The sequence below is a fragment of the Teleopsis dalmanni genome, chromosome X (genome assembly GCF_002237135.1).
Source record: "Teleopsis dalmanni isolate 2A chromosome X, ASM223713v2, whole genome shotgun sequence".
NCBI classification, from domain to species: domain Eukaryota; kingdom Metazoa; phylum Arthropoda; class Insecta; order Diptera; family Diopsidae; genus Teleopsis; species Teleopsis dalmanni.
In genome coordinates, this window is record NC_051848.1 from 38562271 (window position 1) to 38577573 (window position 15303).

The following is a 15303-nucleotide window of genomic DNA, read 5'->3' on the forward strand; positions in this document are numbered from 1 at the left end:
CAGAAGCTGTGCTGACTGGAATTGTGAACATGATTCTGGTTACTATATAAACATTCGGATATACTTCGAATATAATTTTTAACAAAGGTCTCCACACCTTGTTAAAGAAGAAACACTAATAGTTAACAATGATAATAAAACTTTATTCAACTTTTCTTAAGAGTAAAATCGGAAACGTTTTCATATATTTAATATATTTATATATTATATATATATTTTTTATACATTTATATAGAGTATATAAATTTTTTAAATGTTTAAATTATAATATTTATTTATATTTATTCGATATTGACTTATTCATTTATTGATTTAGTTATTAATTATTATTTATAATTATATATATTATTATTTATTTATTTATTATTATATATATTATTATTTAGTTATTAATATATATTATACATATAATATATTAATATATATAGTATTTAAGCTTTAATTTAAAATCTTATCATTTTTTTTTTATTATTTATTTATTGTTTTATTTATCATTTCAATTATTTATGTATAAATATTAGCAATAATAAAATATATATCCTGCGGCTTTCCATTATATTCGTATTAAAATTTAATTGTTTACTTGATGCAGTAGCGATTAACAGCTGTTTTTGATAGAATATAGATATAGAACAATACAGCATTCTACCATAAATTACAAATAATAAAATTTTTTTAAAAGACTTTTGTACCAGAATAGCTGAAATCTTACAAACGGTCTTACGGTCGATCCAAACAAATGTCTACATACAATATATTAAGTATAACATATTAAATTAAATTACAATAAAAATATATGTACTTAATTAAAAAATTGCCGTATACGTATTCTGGCAGTTTATTTTATATTTTACTTAAATCTCTATAGAAAGTTGAACTAGTCTAAAACTAAAACACAAAACTTCTAGACTTGTACTTATCGTTATTTAATAAGGATAAGTAGCATATTTTACAGAAGCATTTCCGTAGAGAGATCTAATTGTCTCGCTCTACATTACCTTAGAATGCTCTTAAACTAATCTATGTAGACCAGTTAATAGACAGTGAGTAATTTAGTTCTAGACTTGTACTGATCCTTATTTAATAAAGATAAGTAGCCTATTTTACAGAAGCATTTCCGCACAGAGAACTAATTGTTTCGCTCTACATTACCTTGGAATGCTCTTAAACTAATCTATGTGGACCAGTTAGTAGACAGTGAGTAATTTAATTGCGCACTCACTGATCTAATTAGTAGACAATTAATTTCATTTCTTACAAATTTTAATTTATGTACATATTTTTTAATGGACTAATTGGACTATTGACTAGTTTGAATAATATAGATAAAAAAAATAATTTTAGGATATTTATTTTATTGTCACCAATTTTTTGACTAAGTCTATAGCCACATTTAGGGTGCTGATATAACATATATTTTTATAATATAGTAACAAATTCAATATGACAAAGAAATAATTTTACAATACAATAACATTTATATATTTTTTAAAATAAAATAAAGCACACATTCTTTAATTCTTTGGTGCATCCACACCAAAGCGAACGCTTGCGAATGAACGAACATTCGCAGGTAATCGCACCTGCAAAAGTTTGTTCGAACTAAAGAACATTTGCAAAAGAACATTTGCAAAAGAACATTTGCGTAATTGTAGTAGATTAAAAACATGTCACGGGTCATACTTTGGACAGCCTTGATTTAGATAGTATATTATGAAAAGAATCATCTTAATCACCTTCCAGAATATGACAATATATTACTTGCTTTCAAACTTATATTTAATTATGTGCCCTTGAGAGCGAGTACACAAGGCAACGTATCTGGGTAATGAACTAAAAGCTAAAGTTTTACTGCTTTGATTAAGACGTAAATACAAAATATGCACTATATATGACTGTATATATGACTGTAATATGAATTTAATAAGTAACAAGGAACTAAAGCTTCAAATGGAGCAAATCCTTACGACCTAAGCGGATTTTTTTTACCCAACGCAAATCACTTTATGATAAGGATATGTTTTATATACTAAATTATGGTCAAAATTTATCTTACCGAATAGTTTCTGACTATTGACAGGATCGAAAACTTTTACCCCACTAAGCACCATTTCACCCAAACAAATCAAACAAAATGTAATGATGTATAATGGTATAAGGTCTTATACCATTCTAGATTATCATTTGACAACAGATCTTAGTAAAGACAACTATTATGAACAACCTTTTCCACTAAGTTATACATCAATATTACATACTTTTCGAAATTGCTTGAAATGGTTGGAAGTACTCAAATTCGGTGTGCTCGGACAATCAGAATTTTACCTGCGTTGGTTATTGTCGGTTCATCTTTATCGTTTATAAAATAATGCAACTGTTGTCTTATAATCAATATTAATAATAACACTATAATGACGCACGCTGTAACTTTAATAAATAACTAAAAATAATATCAACTTAAAAGAGGTACATATATATATTTACAGAATGATATCTAGAGATACAACAGTCAATGTTATGATACAAATAAATATATATACTTTATTATATACTAATAACATAAGTACATAATAACCAAGAACTTTACTTCAAAAGAGTTGTGTACCTAAGATTTAAATGACTAACTGGTGCTACAGCTAAAAGGGGAGAGACGAAAGTTAAAGAAATGTGTTGAAATGTGTGCTGCAGATTTGACCGCACAACCAAGTGCTTCTGCAAATCAACATTTTGGATACGTATGCATGCAGTTGATATTTGAATAGAACAGAAAATTACTGTCATACAATTCTCACTATATAAATGTCTATTTCTCATATTACATATTATTTTGTTAATTTTTCTATTGAACACAACTAACGATCAGAAACAGAAGTTAATAAAAACTATATTATACAATAATTAATAATGTTTTATATTTTAAGTTTTTATAATTATTTTATTAAATCAAATAAAATAGAATTATTAACTAAATTTTATTACTTAAATTATATAAAATAGAATTATAAACTTAACATAACTTAACTATATGAAATAGAACTATTAACTAAATTTAATTATATATTAGTTATAATTATTTAAAATGAATTTATTTATATTGGGGTGAATATTTTTGTTTTATTGTTAATTCTAATTCATAGCATTTATAAATATTTTTTTTCTTTTTTTTTCATTACACCAATATTTTTATATAAATTTAAATTTAAAATTTTTACAATTTTTTTAATTTATTGGTGAATTTTCTAGAAACGTTGAATCATCTGACTCGCAGTTGCTATTGTTACGAAAGTTTGAATGCATGATAACTTCCATTGATACCAGTCTGGCTAAGATATATTTTATTTCACTAATAAATGGATGAACGTTGAGACCTAACATGGACCTTATTTCTATTTTCTAATTATTGAATGTTTTTTAAAAACATTCGAATGATTATAGGACAATTGTTGTATGAAATTAAGAGTATAAATTAAACCATCAAAACTATTATAAAGAGTTTAACAGAGAAACAGAGAAATAAGTTTTAATGAAATTGATATATCTTTGATATCGATTACGCTTTCCATCTTTTTTTAAAAATGAGCGTTTATAAACATTTTTATACAAGATATATCTTGAATTTAAATCGTTAAATATATGATTTATGGTTTTGATAAATTCAATTGTTGGGCAGACAGTATTATTAAAGTTATCATTTATTTCAAATAATTTAACACCATCATATTATTTTAAAGCCTAAGCCACAGATTTACTTAATAATTGTGTGGCCTTTCTATCGGAAATTTTTTGAAAATTATTAGGACAAATATGTTCATATTTTAGTTTAGTACATGCTCTGAAATGCATATCTTTAGAATCTTCTTTAACTAAAATTCTAATAACTACAGCAAAAGCAAAGTCAGAATTAATTCGTAAATCTGTACTAAGAAAATTATTTTTTTTAGATTAAAATAAATTACAGTAATTATACGAAATATACACTACATTATCTTTATAATTCAGTACTGCGCACTTTGTGCACGCTGAATCAAATCGCAATTGCGCGATCTAAATTTTTATAGTCTATTTTCTTCAGTGCAGTTCCTGGAATAACAAAAAGTTTTAATCTACATATACATACTAGAATATAAAAAATACTCACCATCTAGTTGCTGAACTGGATAATAGCTAAGAGTAAACTTTCAACTAGCAAAAGTTGTCTTCTACATAAAAATTAGACATTTATTGGTAACAATATTTTCTCTACAATTATTCCCAAAATCGACAAATCCATCTATACAATCCGTTTTATTATTGTACTCCAGATCAGACCTCACTGAAATTTCATCCCTTATTAGAGAGCACTCGCGCTCTTGAAGTGACGTCTTTGACACAATGAATGTTAAATCAGTGCAAACTTGGACATCGATTATGTATGATTACTCTCATTTATTTTAATCTAAAAAAAATACTTTTCTTGTAAAAATTTAAATTTATACAAAAAATATTAGTCTAATAATATTTATAAATGCTTAGAAAAACTGACAATGAAATAAAAATATTCACCTCAATATAAATATATTTCTTTTAAATAATTATAACTAATACCCGAGTTCGATTTCTGGTACTTGCAGTCTCAAAAACAATTATTTATGAATAATTAAATACAAGAATTATTTCCAAGACCACTGATGATGGATATTTGGCCATACTCGAAACAGCTGTATGATCAGCCAAAAATTCAATTAATTAAAATAATATAAAAAAGTATATATTTGTTGTTGTAGTTCACTTCTGTTCGAAAAACCTCTTTATTTAATAGTTTTTAAAATCTTAAACATAATTATTTATTATATAATATAGTGTTTATTAATATTCTTCATGAAACCATTGCTACTGTAGGGCATAGCACTGTCTTCACAACCAATCATATTAATAGCATTTACACTAACAACAACTGTTGTTGCGCTACTGCAGTGGTTTCTATTCATAAAATAGGCAAGCATCATATTTTTGTATGAAGTCAGTATAAAATTTCAGCAAAAATCAAATATACACAAAGCACACAAAGCCAGTCATAAATTTCAAGAAAAAAAAACCACAACAACAGTGTCTACGCACTGATGATTGTAGCTATCCAGAGGGGACCACGTGGAGACTGTGTGTCAAATTGAAGAGAACAATGACAAGGATTGTGTTGGCATTTACCATGTTAAATGCAATCAGACCTTTACCTTGTATGTTTACTCCCTTCCCCCCTTCACAAAGTCCCTGCCCCCATGACATTCAAAAAAATTGTCTCACATATGTATGTATGTATGTATTTGCACTGATATTAGAGCTTTTTATATATGATTTTGTCCAAGCAAAATATTTTGTGTTCCCTATTGGTTTGATTATTGACGGGGAAATCCCATTTTTGTTTGTTTTCTATGAAGCAAGCAGCGTTTGGCACCTTATTATAAAGTGTGTTGTGCAGTGAAGTCTTAATATTTCCAAAATGGATCGAAAGGGAAGAGAAGTTTCTGATAAAGTTGAAGTACTTGTAATTAAACATTATAGAAATGGCTTAAGTGAAAAAAAAAATTGGTGAAATAGTAAATAGACCAATAACTAGCATTCACTATATTATAAAAAATTGAAAGAAACGAAATCGGTCGAAAAAATCAAAGATCCCGTCGGCCTAAAACACTTTTTAAAGTCGATGAGCTGTGATTAGTACGCCAAGTTCAGAAAAATCCCAAAACAAATGCCACAAGTTTTTGTAATATCGTTCAGGAATATTTGGAAAAAGAGGTTGTACGGATGGAAATTTACATTAAATTTCAACCTATATAAACACTCACCAGCCAACACAACGGACACCTGGCAGTAAGATCAATGAGTTGAACAGCGAGCGCAGCAATCGTGACGCTCGGTTCCACGAAACAAGGGCAAGCAAGCCAGGCAATCGCGACATGCTTCGAGGAAACAACGGCAAACCCGAAACGGCAAAATGTTGAGGGTGAATAGTAAGCGCGCGAACGGCAAAAAGTCAAGACCCGTACGCATCGTTAATCAATGTGGTTTACAAGAAAGTAAACCCTAGCGAATGCATCGAATATTAAATAAATTATTAAAATCGTTTACTAAATGTTTTAATTTGACTACTTTTACGCATTGTTTTCATTGTGATACCGTGTTCGTAATAAATAATAAATTAAAGTCTTGAAAATATTTACTTTCGTCTTTACTATAACACTAAAAGTGTCTTACAAATAAATCAAGAAAATAATAATAAATTACCCACGGCTTTGAATATTTTGGCGACTCTGATGAGGCTGGGACACCCCAGTCATTGCAGGGTCACGCCACAAACTATTCGAAATTTGCTTAAAATTTATGGTTATAGAGAAAGAATCGCACGTAAGAAACTATTCGTAAACAAAATCAATAGAACCAAAAGGCTATATGATGACAGCAAATTTAACATTTTTTGGATGCGATGATATATACATATGGTAGGACGATGGGACAGCGCACTGTCCAACAAGTGGCCCCACTAAAGTGAAGGATTAGTCGAAGTAGACCACGAAACGACTTGAGTCCTTTTTCGTCCTTTGATTCTCGGATGTTGTTATTGAGTTAAAGCTGGAGTGGCTTCCGTTCGCATAACTACATCTTTTGTTAATGCAAGTAGCTCATTTAGCTTGAGGTTTCCTGCCAAGTCGTCACCAACCCAATGGTGTCCCAAGACAAGTTTTCCTCCTACTTGTCAGTGCTGGACATTGGCACAATATATGCACCGCTGTCTCTTTTTCTTCTAGACATAACCTGCGAGTGTCTTCCTCAGCAAGAGTTATCTTTTTGATGTGATTCTTGAAGTTGCCATGTCCAGTAATTAGAGAGGTCAGCCAGCTTAGGGTGCTCCGCGAATAGCTAAGCACCTTTATCGCTTCTCTGGCCCACGGTTTTGGTAACATGAGTATGGTCTGTCTACAAGTGCTCAACTCTTTCCATCTATTAAGATGAAGTGAGGTTATCCACTTATAGACATAGGCTGCCGTCATGCTGTACCCCAATAGTATTCTGTATTGATGCGATGATAAGATAATGGTCTATAGAAAGCAAAATACGGAGCTGGAGGAACACAATACAGTTGTTACTATTAAACATGGCGGTGGCGGTGTTATGATTTGGGGAGGTATGCCAGCATCTGATGTGGGAAATATCGAAGTAATAAGTGGAATAATGGATATATATCGATACTTTAAAGAAGAACTAGATGTAAAATGTGGAAAAACTGGGCATTGGGAATGATTTTCAGTTCTATCAGGATAACAATACAAAGCATTCTGCGTTAAACACTAAGCTTTGGTTAATATATAACTGCCCACAAAAGTGATATAGATCCTTTCGCAAAGTCTAGACTTAAACCCCATAAAAAACTTTGGAATCATTTTAAGTCTAAATTAAAAAAACACAGCTTTTTAAACAAGCAGCAGATTCAACAGACTCTAATGGACGAATGGAGTAAAATGAAACCAGCTATGACAGCAAAATTAGTCCAATTAATGCCAAAGTGGGTAAAAGAGGTAATAAAATGTAAACGACGCATAACGAAATATTAAATTTTAGTTATTGTTACCAAAATTGCAGTCTGTTGCATAAATGTCAAATACTTTTTTGTTTTGTTTTTGGTGTTCTGGGTAGAATTGATTTTTTTGTTATTTTTTCTTTAAATTTTTTGAGTAAAATAAAAAAAAAAAGAAACAGAATATAAATGTTGAAAATTGCATTATTTTTTTAAAAATTTTTGGTTTTTTTGTGTTATTACATTTCACAAAAATTTAGTTAATGTCGAATACTTTTTTTGACCACTGTATATAGATATGTAATAAATAATATTAATTCTCGATATAAAGATATTTAATGAATTTATAATACAGTAATCCCCCTTATAACGCGGTAGTTTGGTTCCGCGTTATAGAAAAACGCGTTATAAGGGTACCGCGTTATAGGGGGGTTTACTGTATTTGACATGTTGCAAATTATGTAAGAGTGTGCGCCGCACCTTAGAACAGTTGTCACTGATACTTTCTGTATCTAATATCTAAAGTTATAGTGTATCAAAAAAGGTAACATCGCAATCAATTTTCTATATATGTATATATATAACTTAAAATATAAACTTACATTTTGATATTATTCATACGCAGAAAACTGAAAATTGCATCATACACCACATTCGTTCCAACTTCAATTGCTCTCATGTGGTATTAAACCATAATAACTAACCGGGCAACGATCCAAAGATATATTTATTCTTATTAAATCAAAGCAATTATTCTACATTTTTTTAAAAATAGCTTATTTTTGATTGTTTCAATTTTTCGTTCAATATCTGGCTCAAAGAATACTTATATTCTTTGATCTGGCTGAAGCAGTTGACACAGCAGCTGTAATTTATTTACCTCTGTCAGTTTGTAAATCATGGTGAACTTCGTTACGATAATGCTCTTAAAAGTCTGCTTTCAAAAATTTTGATTTAAGAACGCAACACAAAAAGCGTAACAAAATATATCTGAAGCGGCTAATATCATACTCTTATGATATCTACATTTTTCATTTTAGAAACTTAATAAAAAAACCTAAATAGTGTATCAGAATTATGTTTACTACATACTACCAAACTAATTAAAAGTAAATATGCATAACCCAGACATATGTTTTAAGAAACTTATAGCATATTATATGCCTTAACCCATTTTGGACCACAGTGTGGTGCACCACACGGATAGCTTTAAATATTTTTTAATATTCAAAGAATATTTTATATATTTTGGGTAAAGATAAAGTGAGAGTAAACTTTCAAATAAATATTAAAATTAATTCATTTACTTAAACTTGTTTTATTTTACTATATACTATGGAAATTTCACCATAAAATTTCATGTCTTAAATTGCCTGGTACTTAATGGTATTTAGACGAGCATGGCCACTCAATTCAATAACAAATAATGTACAAAAATGATATATGAATCAATATTTAAAATGTTTAAAAGTATAATACGTAAAAATCTACCACAGGAATAAAAATTGAATTAAAGATGAATATATATATACTTTTTATATCTCCACTTTTTATAGCTATTTTCGTGATTTAATATCAGACAAAATAAATACAATCAAAACAAATTGTGGTGATTCAATTATCACAGTCGAATTACCCACGCAAGTATACCTCATTAATTACTAAAACATCTGAAATAATAATAAATTTACATCTATTGACATGTGAATAATTTGTAATTAATAATTTTTAATACTACTTTTATTAAATTGAAATTTCCTAGGAGTTTTTTGCACTGCACTTATGTAAATTTTTATTTATTTATTGCGCTTATTTATTGTTTTTGGTTAAAAGTTTTCAAATTTATTTATAAAACATTTTATAAAATGCTCACAATGGTAACACCTAATTTACCTAATTTTTATCTAATTTACTCTACTCGAAATTCTGGTAAATGCCAACATTCGCTGCCATACCGACATAATTTACTATTTCCTTAAATTTTTCATCAATTTATTCGAATTCGCACACGGTCTGACAATACATATTGATATATACAATTATTGTACGATAACAAACTCAAAAAATAATTGCGAAATTTTCGAACAATTCAACTATTTCTGTTATGTCAATTTTGACATTTGTGCTACTGTTTTGTTGTTGTAACAGGTTTCCATACATTTTTGACGTTTATGAGAGAATAACATTTTTGGTTGCAATTATAGTGAACGAGCCGGCACAAAATTTTTGATTTGAGTTTAATATATATGATGTCAGTTCAATAGTGAATTTGAATTAAAAACTTGAATGTAATTATGGAGTTTGAGGTGACATCTGAAGAAATTGAAATAGTGCCAGAAATTGACACATTAAGGTAAATATATGTTTAGAATTATCTGGATTAAATTATTAAATATATTTTATTGAAGTAATGAGGAAATAATTCATCGTTGCATCGCTAAAAAAAATATTGAAAATATCAATTTGGGTGATAAACGTGATGTTAAAACCGATAATCCTGAAGAAGCGAAGGAGCTAGAAATCTTTTATGGTAATTAATAAACTACATATTTCCTTACTAAGATTGTCTTCAATTGTCGTTGCGAAACCAATTATTTAAGATAATAAATTATAATCTTATATAATTTTAAGTAATGTAAACTATTTTACTATGATTATTTAGAACAATTGTACAATTCCTTAACAACTCAGCCACCGATTCATAACAAACGTATAGAGGCAGTTTGGGATCATGAAAAGCAAGCTGTGCGTGTTGTCAAGAAACAGGGTAAAATGGATAAATTTGGGTATACGAGCAATAAAGAATTATACTTAGAATATTTTGAAGCCTTATTTTTATTAGAAGATGTAAGTTTGTTAACAATATAAATATAAGTTTAAAATAATCAATTTTTAAATACAGAATCGTTTACTTTTGAATTATTATGGTATGCCAGCTACCTTAGAACAGGCATATTTATTGCTAATTGGTGAAGAAGCTTCAATTAAGTACGCAGAATATACGGTATACAGTACGTTGACGCGTATGGGTTACATATTGGTAAAATATCGGAATTGCAGATATAGTAAAGAAATAACGGATACCGATTGCATTTGGACTATACTTGAAAATGAAGTACAAGGTAAACCTATACCGGATGAAATAAGTACTTTTAAAAATTTTAATAATATAAAATGCTCGATGAATGAAAATAAAAACAAAATCAAAAATAGCATATCTTGTTTCAAAGATGATGAGTTGCCAGAAAGCAGTAGTACGAAACATATAAATTTTGCAAAAAGATTTAAATGTAACAAAATTTCGAATACTGAGAACTGTTGGCAACCATCAAAGCTATCAGCTCTCTCAACCTCATCGGGCCATTTGGATGAACTAAAAAGTGCCGAAACATACGAAAAATATCAAAATCTGTTCGATGAATTAGAGATAATTCAATTAAAAACTGATATTAAAAGTCCAGAAACTTGCAGAACATTTTCCATTAATTTCGATCTATATTTGCATCAAGGATTTCGAAAAAGTGGACCGGGTCCACCAATATTTCGATTGATTATTTTGGATCCAGATGATAAACATCCGACTCATGATGAAATTCTCATGTGCTACCGCCAACAATTACATCCCACTCGACTAATATTCATAACATTATCAACATCAAATCAACTAAGCGGATTTCATTGCTCATTTACATAAAATATAAATGCATATTTGAAAAATCGTCTTCTATTCAACTAATTGTTACAGTTCCTTTAACTCTTGCGAATAATTTGTTATGATACTAATTTATTTGTTTTTTTAAATATGTTTCATTTAAAATTATAGACTTGTAAAGAAATACCTACACATATAAAAAACTTAAAATCAAAAGTTAGAAATTAATATTTTAATTCGAAGTTCCTATAAGTTTTTTTTGTGATCAGTACGTTAAAAAAACTTAATAATTAAAAGGATAATTACAAAGTAGTTGAACTAACTTTATGTAAAAGTTTTTATTCTATATTTTCTTACCATAAGCTTATATAGAGTACGATTTTTTATGAGAATTTATTTACATATTTACAAATTATTTTATTATATACACAATTTTGTATAATGATAGATTATTTATTAAAAAACAAAAACTTATATATACATACAAGTTGTATAAACTTGAATTAATTATATATAATAAAAATTTTATATATTTATAAATTACTAAAATAAAATGTTATAGACTTTTGATGTTATATTATTGGCTTTATTACTTAAAATTAATATTACTCACAATATTTTCCTATACATGAGTATAATGATATTTAACTGTATTATATATTGTATAAAGCATTAAATATAAGTATACTTTTTATATGTGCAAAATTCATACTTTTATATTTAGATTGGCAACGGACGTTTTATACACATTATGCGCCTAATGATAATCTTGTTTCTATTAATATTAATAATTAATCTATTAATTAGTAACCTGGATAGTTTCCTTGTTCCTTAGAAATTCTGTTTCATTTATTTTATTTGAAAATAATTAAGTTAAATTCTTATGATGATCTCTTATGACTTATGATCGGCATTTATGATTTCATTGATGGGCATTTAGCGATTGGATTATAAGAAGCGTTTAATACTTAATTCTCTATACCAACGCTGTCCAGACCATAATTCATAATTGTTTTTAACAAAAATAAAAATACGGTTATAATGTTAAATTTAGTTTTATAAATATATCAATTTAAATTCATTTATTTGGCACACCAAAAGAAAATTTGGGTAATTGTGACAAAATAAAAATATTTCCCGGGCCGTGTTTTGGACAGTCCTGCTATATACCATGAAATGCAACGAACTATGACTTCGTTTATGAAAAGCATTAGACATACACAAGTGACATTTACTGGCACAATACGCCATTATTCTTGAATAATATATGTTTTCAACTGTTTTTTACATTATTTTGAAACTGATTTTCATTTTAGTGTTTTTATATTACCATATAGAAGAAATCACATATTTTACTTTAAAAACATTTTGATAATAAAAGGTCACTCAAAATTTGCTGTAAAACCCGAAAAAGTACGAATAAAGATCAACTTCACATTTTTTATATTGAAAATATCTGTTTAACATTATTAAATGCCAATCCAAAAGCTCTTTAGGAGAAGTATACATATATTGGCGTCTATTGGGAAAGGCTATCAGTACTATCAGAATCTAAAATGCTTTTAGGCACGTACAACCTAAAACGCTTCAAAGATTGCAATCCTAAGAATAATCTAAGAATTATTGCGGGTTTATTGACCGGTCACTGTATATTGAATAATCGCCTATCGAAGTTTTGGAATTCAATCCAACTCAGACTGTAGAAACTGTAAAGAAGAGAGAGAAACTGCATACCATATGCTTGTAGAGAGACCTGCACTGATGCACTAGCGGGAGAAACAACTAGAAGGGTGTTTCATGGTTCATTAGGATCCAAGACTATGAAAGATAGGCTCTATACTATTTTTCATTAAAGAAATTGGACTTGGAGTATCACTCTTAACCGACTGAGGTGCACAATAGATTTGCACGATCTCTTCTTTTCAATAATAATAATAATAATTAGTGTATATTGACTTAATTCAAGAAATGTGAAATAAATTTCTATGATTTGTTTGAAATATTTAAGTTTTTAGTTTAAAAATGATAATTTAAGAAACAAACGCTGATATTCTGGCCAATTATTACAAAAATGCTAATAATGTAAAATAATTAGATATTTAATACTGTACTTGAATCTCAGTATTATAATAATACTATTATTTAATTATGACAGTAAATTATTAAACGAATATAAACGTTTATTTTAGCTAGATATTTAAAAGCGAATGCCTTTTGAAAAGTCATATCAATTCAACAATTTATAATATACAATGTTTAATAGGGAATAATCGTTCTAATTTATATGTTATTTCATATCCTGACATTTTAGATTTTTATTTATATACTTCTTGCTACAAAACGATTGATAGAAATCATTTTAAGGAAAATATTTATACATTTTTAAGGCAATGGCTCTTTTTCCAAAAAGAAAAAAAGTAGAAAAAAATTTAGTGTGGATGAAATGCAAAAAGCAAGGACTTTGCTTAATCTATAACTTATAAGCTCAGATAAATATATGTAAGTTATGTTCAGATGCAACCATAGGTCTTTGGACAACAACGAAAATATATAGCATTTTACATATCGATGCAAACATTATACGTTTGAAAAGCATAGCGACGGCTTTCATATACGCAATTTCCAAACAAAGTAACGAACAGCGTAACATAAGGAATAAAAAAAATAGCATATCAAAAAAACTAAAAGCCTGCAATCAAATTTAACACAATTCAATTATTATTTAAAAATAAAGAATCTTTTATGTGTACAACTAAACTTAACTTTAAATAGTGCATTTCGTTTATTTTCGTTTTATTTAACATTTTCATGCATTAATTTGTTTATGTTTTACAGTTTCTTCAGTTTCTTTGTTTCTCTATCTTTTCAAGGCAATTCGCCGTCATATTTTCAATTTAAACAAGTGTCAATTTTTTCGACACTTGCACCACGTGGCTGCCATACCGTCATAAATTCCATATATGGATAATATTCTGTGCAATACATATTGCAATAAAGGTCTTTAACTGCGAACTGTAATAAATGCCATGCAGTCATTAAATTATTAAATTAAAACGTAATATAGTATTTTTTTTTTTTGCCTAAAAATGTAGTTTCATTACATTTATTTTTTTTTTGCGAACACGTCACATGTGTCAGTTACATTGCTTACTAATAAGCAGTTTTGCTTCATCTGTTTTGTAAGCAGCATGGAAAATGATGATATATATTTGGTAGAAATTTTGAATAAAAATAAATTTAAAAAAATTTCTACTAACTAAATTTAAGCTTAAACTCAATTTAAAAAAATTAATTCAGCGTAATTTATTATTAATATTGTATTATTATTATTAATGCAATTCATTTTGAAATTAACAAAATGCAATTCATTTTTAAAAGGTATCACATGTTTTCAAATTAATTTCCATTTAATTAACTTAAATAACATAAAAATAATTAACACCTCTCAATTTGAAAATTTCTATCTTCGATTTCTCATCAACGAATAAATTTCAATCAAAATATTAAGGGTGTTGACTATGTCTTGCAAGCTCATTTTAAAGTGCACGAAATGCACACCTTGCGCGAGCTTCCAATAAACAACAACAATATACCCACACAAATTTCTTATAATTCCTTGCAATCTTCCTATACCAAAACTTATGTATATATGCTTGTAACGAAACAAAAATGAAAAAAGAAACAGCTGTTTTTACATCTGTTGCTTCTCATTTGGATGTGGTATGCTGCAAAATCAGTATAGATGATGTATTAATTATCTAGTAAAATTATTCGATGTTCGTGTAAATACAAATTTATTTCATCGCATGTAATATAACTTAGTATTTTCGATGAATGTGTGGTATATTGTAACAATTTTGATATATAATCAAAACAAAATCTGTACAGACATTTGTGATAAAATAACATCCAAAGAAAACAAATTATTTTTTAATTGTCTTTTATTAGAGAACGCTGTCTGGAACTATTTCAATGGGGCAGAAACCAATACAAAATATGGCGGCTCAATACAATGTGCAGTAAATTGCAAATCAAAACAAACAATTCTTAGAAGAATTATCTGGCGAATGTTGTGTTTTAGCGAAGTGCACATAAAGCAAGC

At 28.0% G+C, this 15303-nt stretch overlaps 1 protein-coding gene and 1 long non-coding RNA gene across 2 annotated transcripts; one reads left to right on the plus strand and one right to left on the minus strand.

Annotated features, from left to right (window-relative positions):
- Positions 1 to 3820: 3820 nt before the first annotated feature.
- Positions 3821 to 8412, minus strand: LOC119661807. Its single transcript, XR_005250619.1, has 3 exons — positions 8152 to 8412; positions 4139 to 4435; positions 3821 to 4080 (listed from the first exon to the last, which is right to left on the minus strand). It is a non-coding gene; the product is annotated as an uncharacterized LOC119661807 (long non-coding RNA).
- Positions 8413 to 9644: 1232 nt separating this feature from the next.
- Positions 9645 to 11355, plus strand: LOC119688994. Its single transcript, XM_038103711.1, has 4 exons — positions 9645 to 9902; positions 9958 to 10079; positions 10212 to 10396; positions 10452 to 11355. The coding sequence occupies exons 1-4, from the start codon at positions 9844 to 9846 to the stop codon at positions 11241 to 11243; spliced, it is 1158 nt and encodes a 385-aa protein (XP_037959639.1). The 5' UTR covers positions 9645 to 9843; the 3' UTR covers positions 11244 to 11355.
- The last annotated feature ends 3948 nt before the right edge of the window (positions 11356 to 15303 follow it).

Bases quoted from the DNA above. Each gene is read 5' to 3' on its own strand.
- LOC119688994 (XM_038103711.1), top strand. From the start codon at position 9,844: ATGGAGTTTGAGGTGACATCTGAAGAAATTGAAATAGTGCCAGAAATT. The intron at 9,903-9,957 runs GTAAATATATGT...ATTTTATTGAAG, and splicing joins CCAGAAATTGACACATTAAG to TAATGAGGAAATAATTCATC. The intron at 10,397-10,451 runs GTAAGTTTGTTA...TTTTAAATACAG, and splicing joins CCTTATTTTTATTAGAAGAT to AATCGTTTACTTTTGAATTA.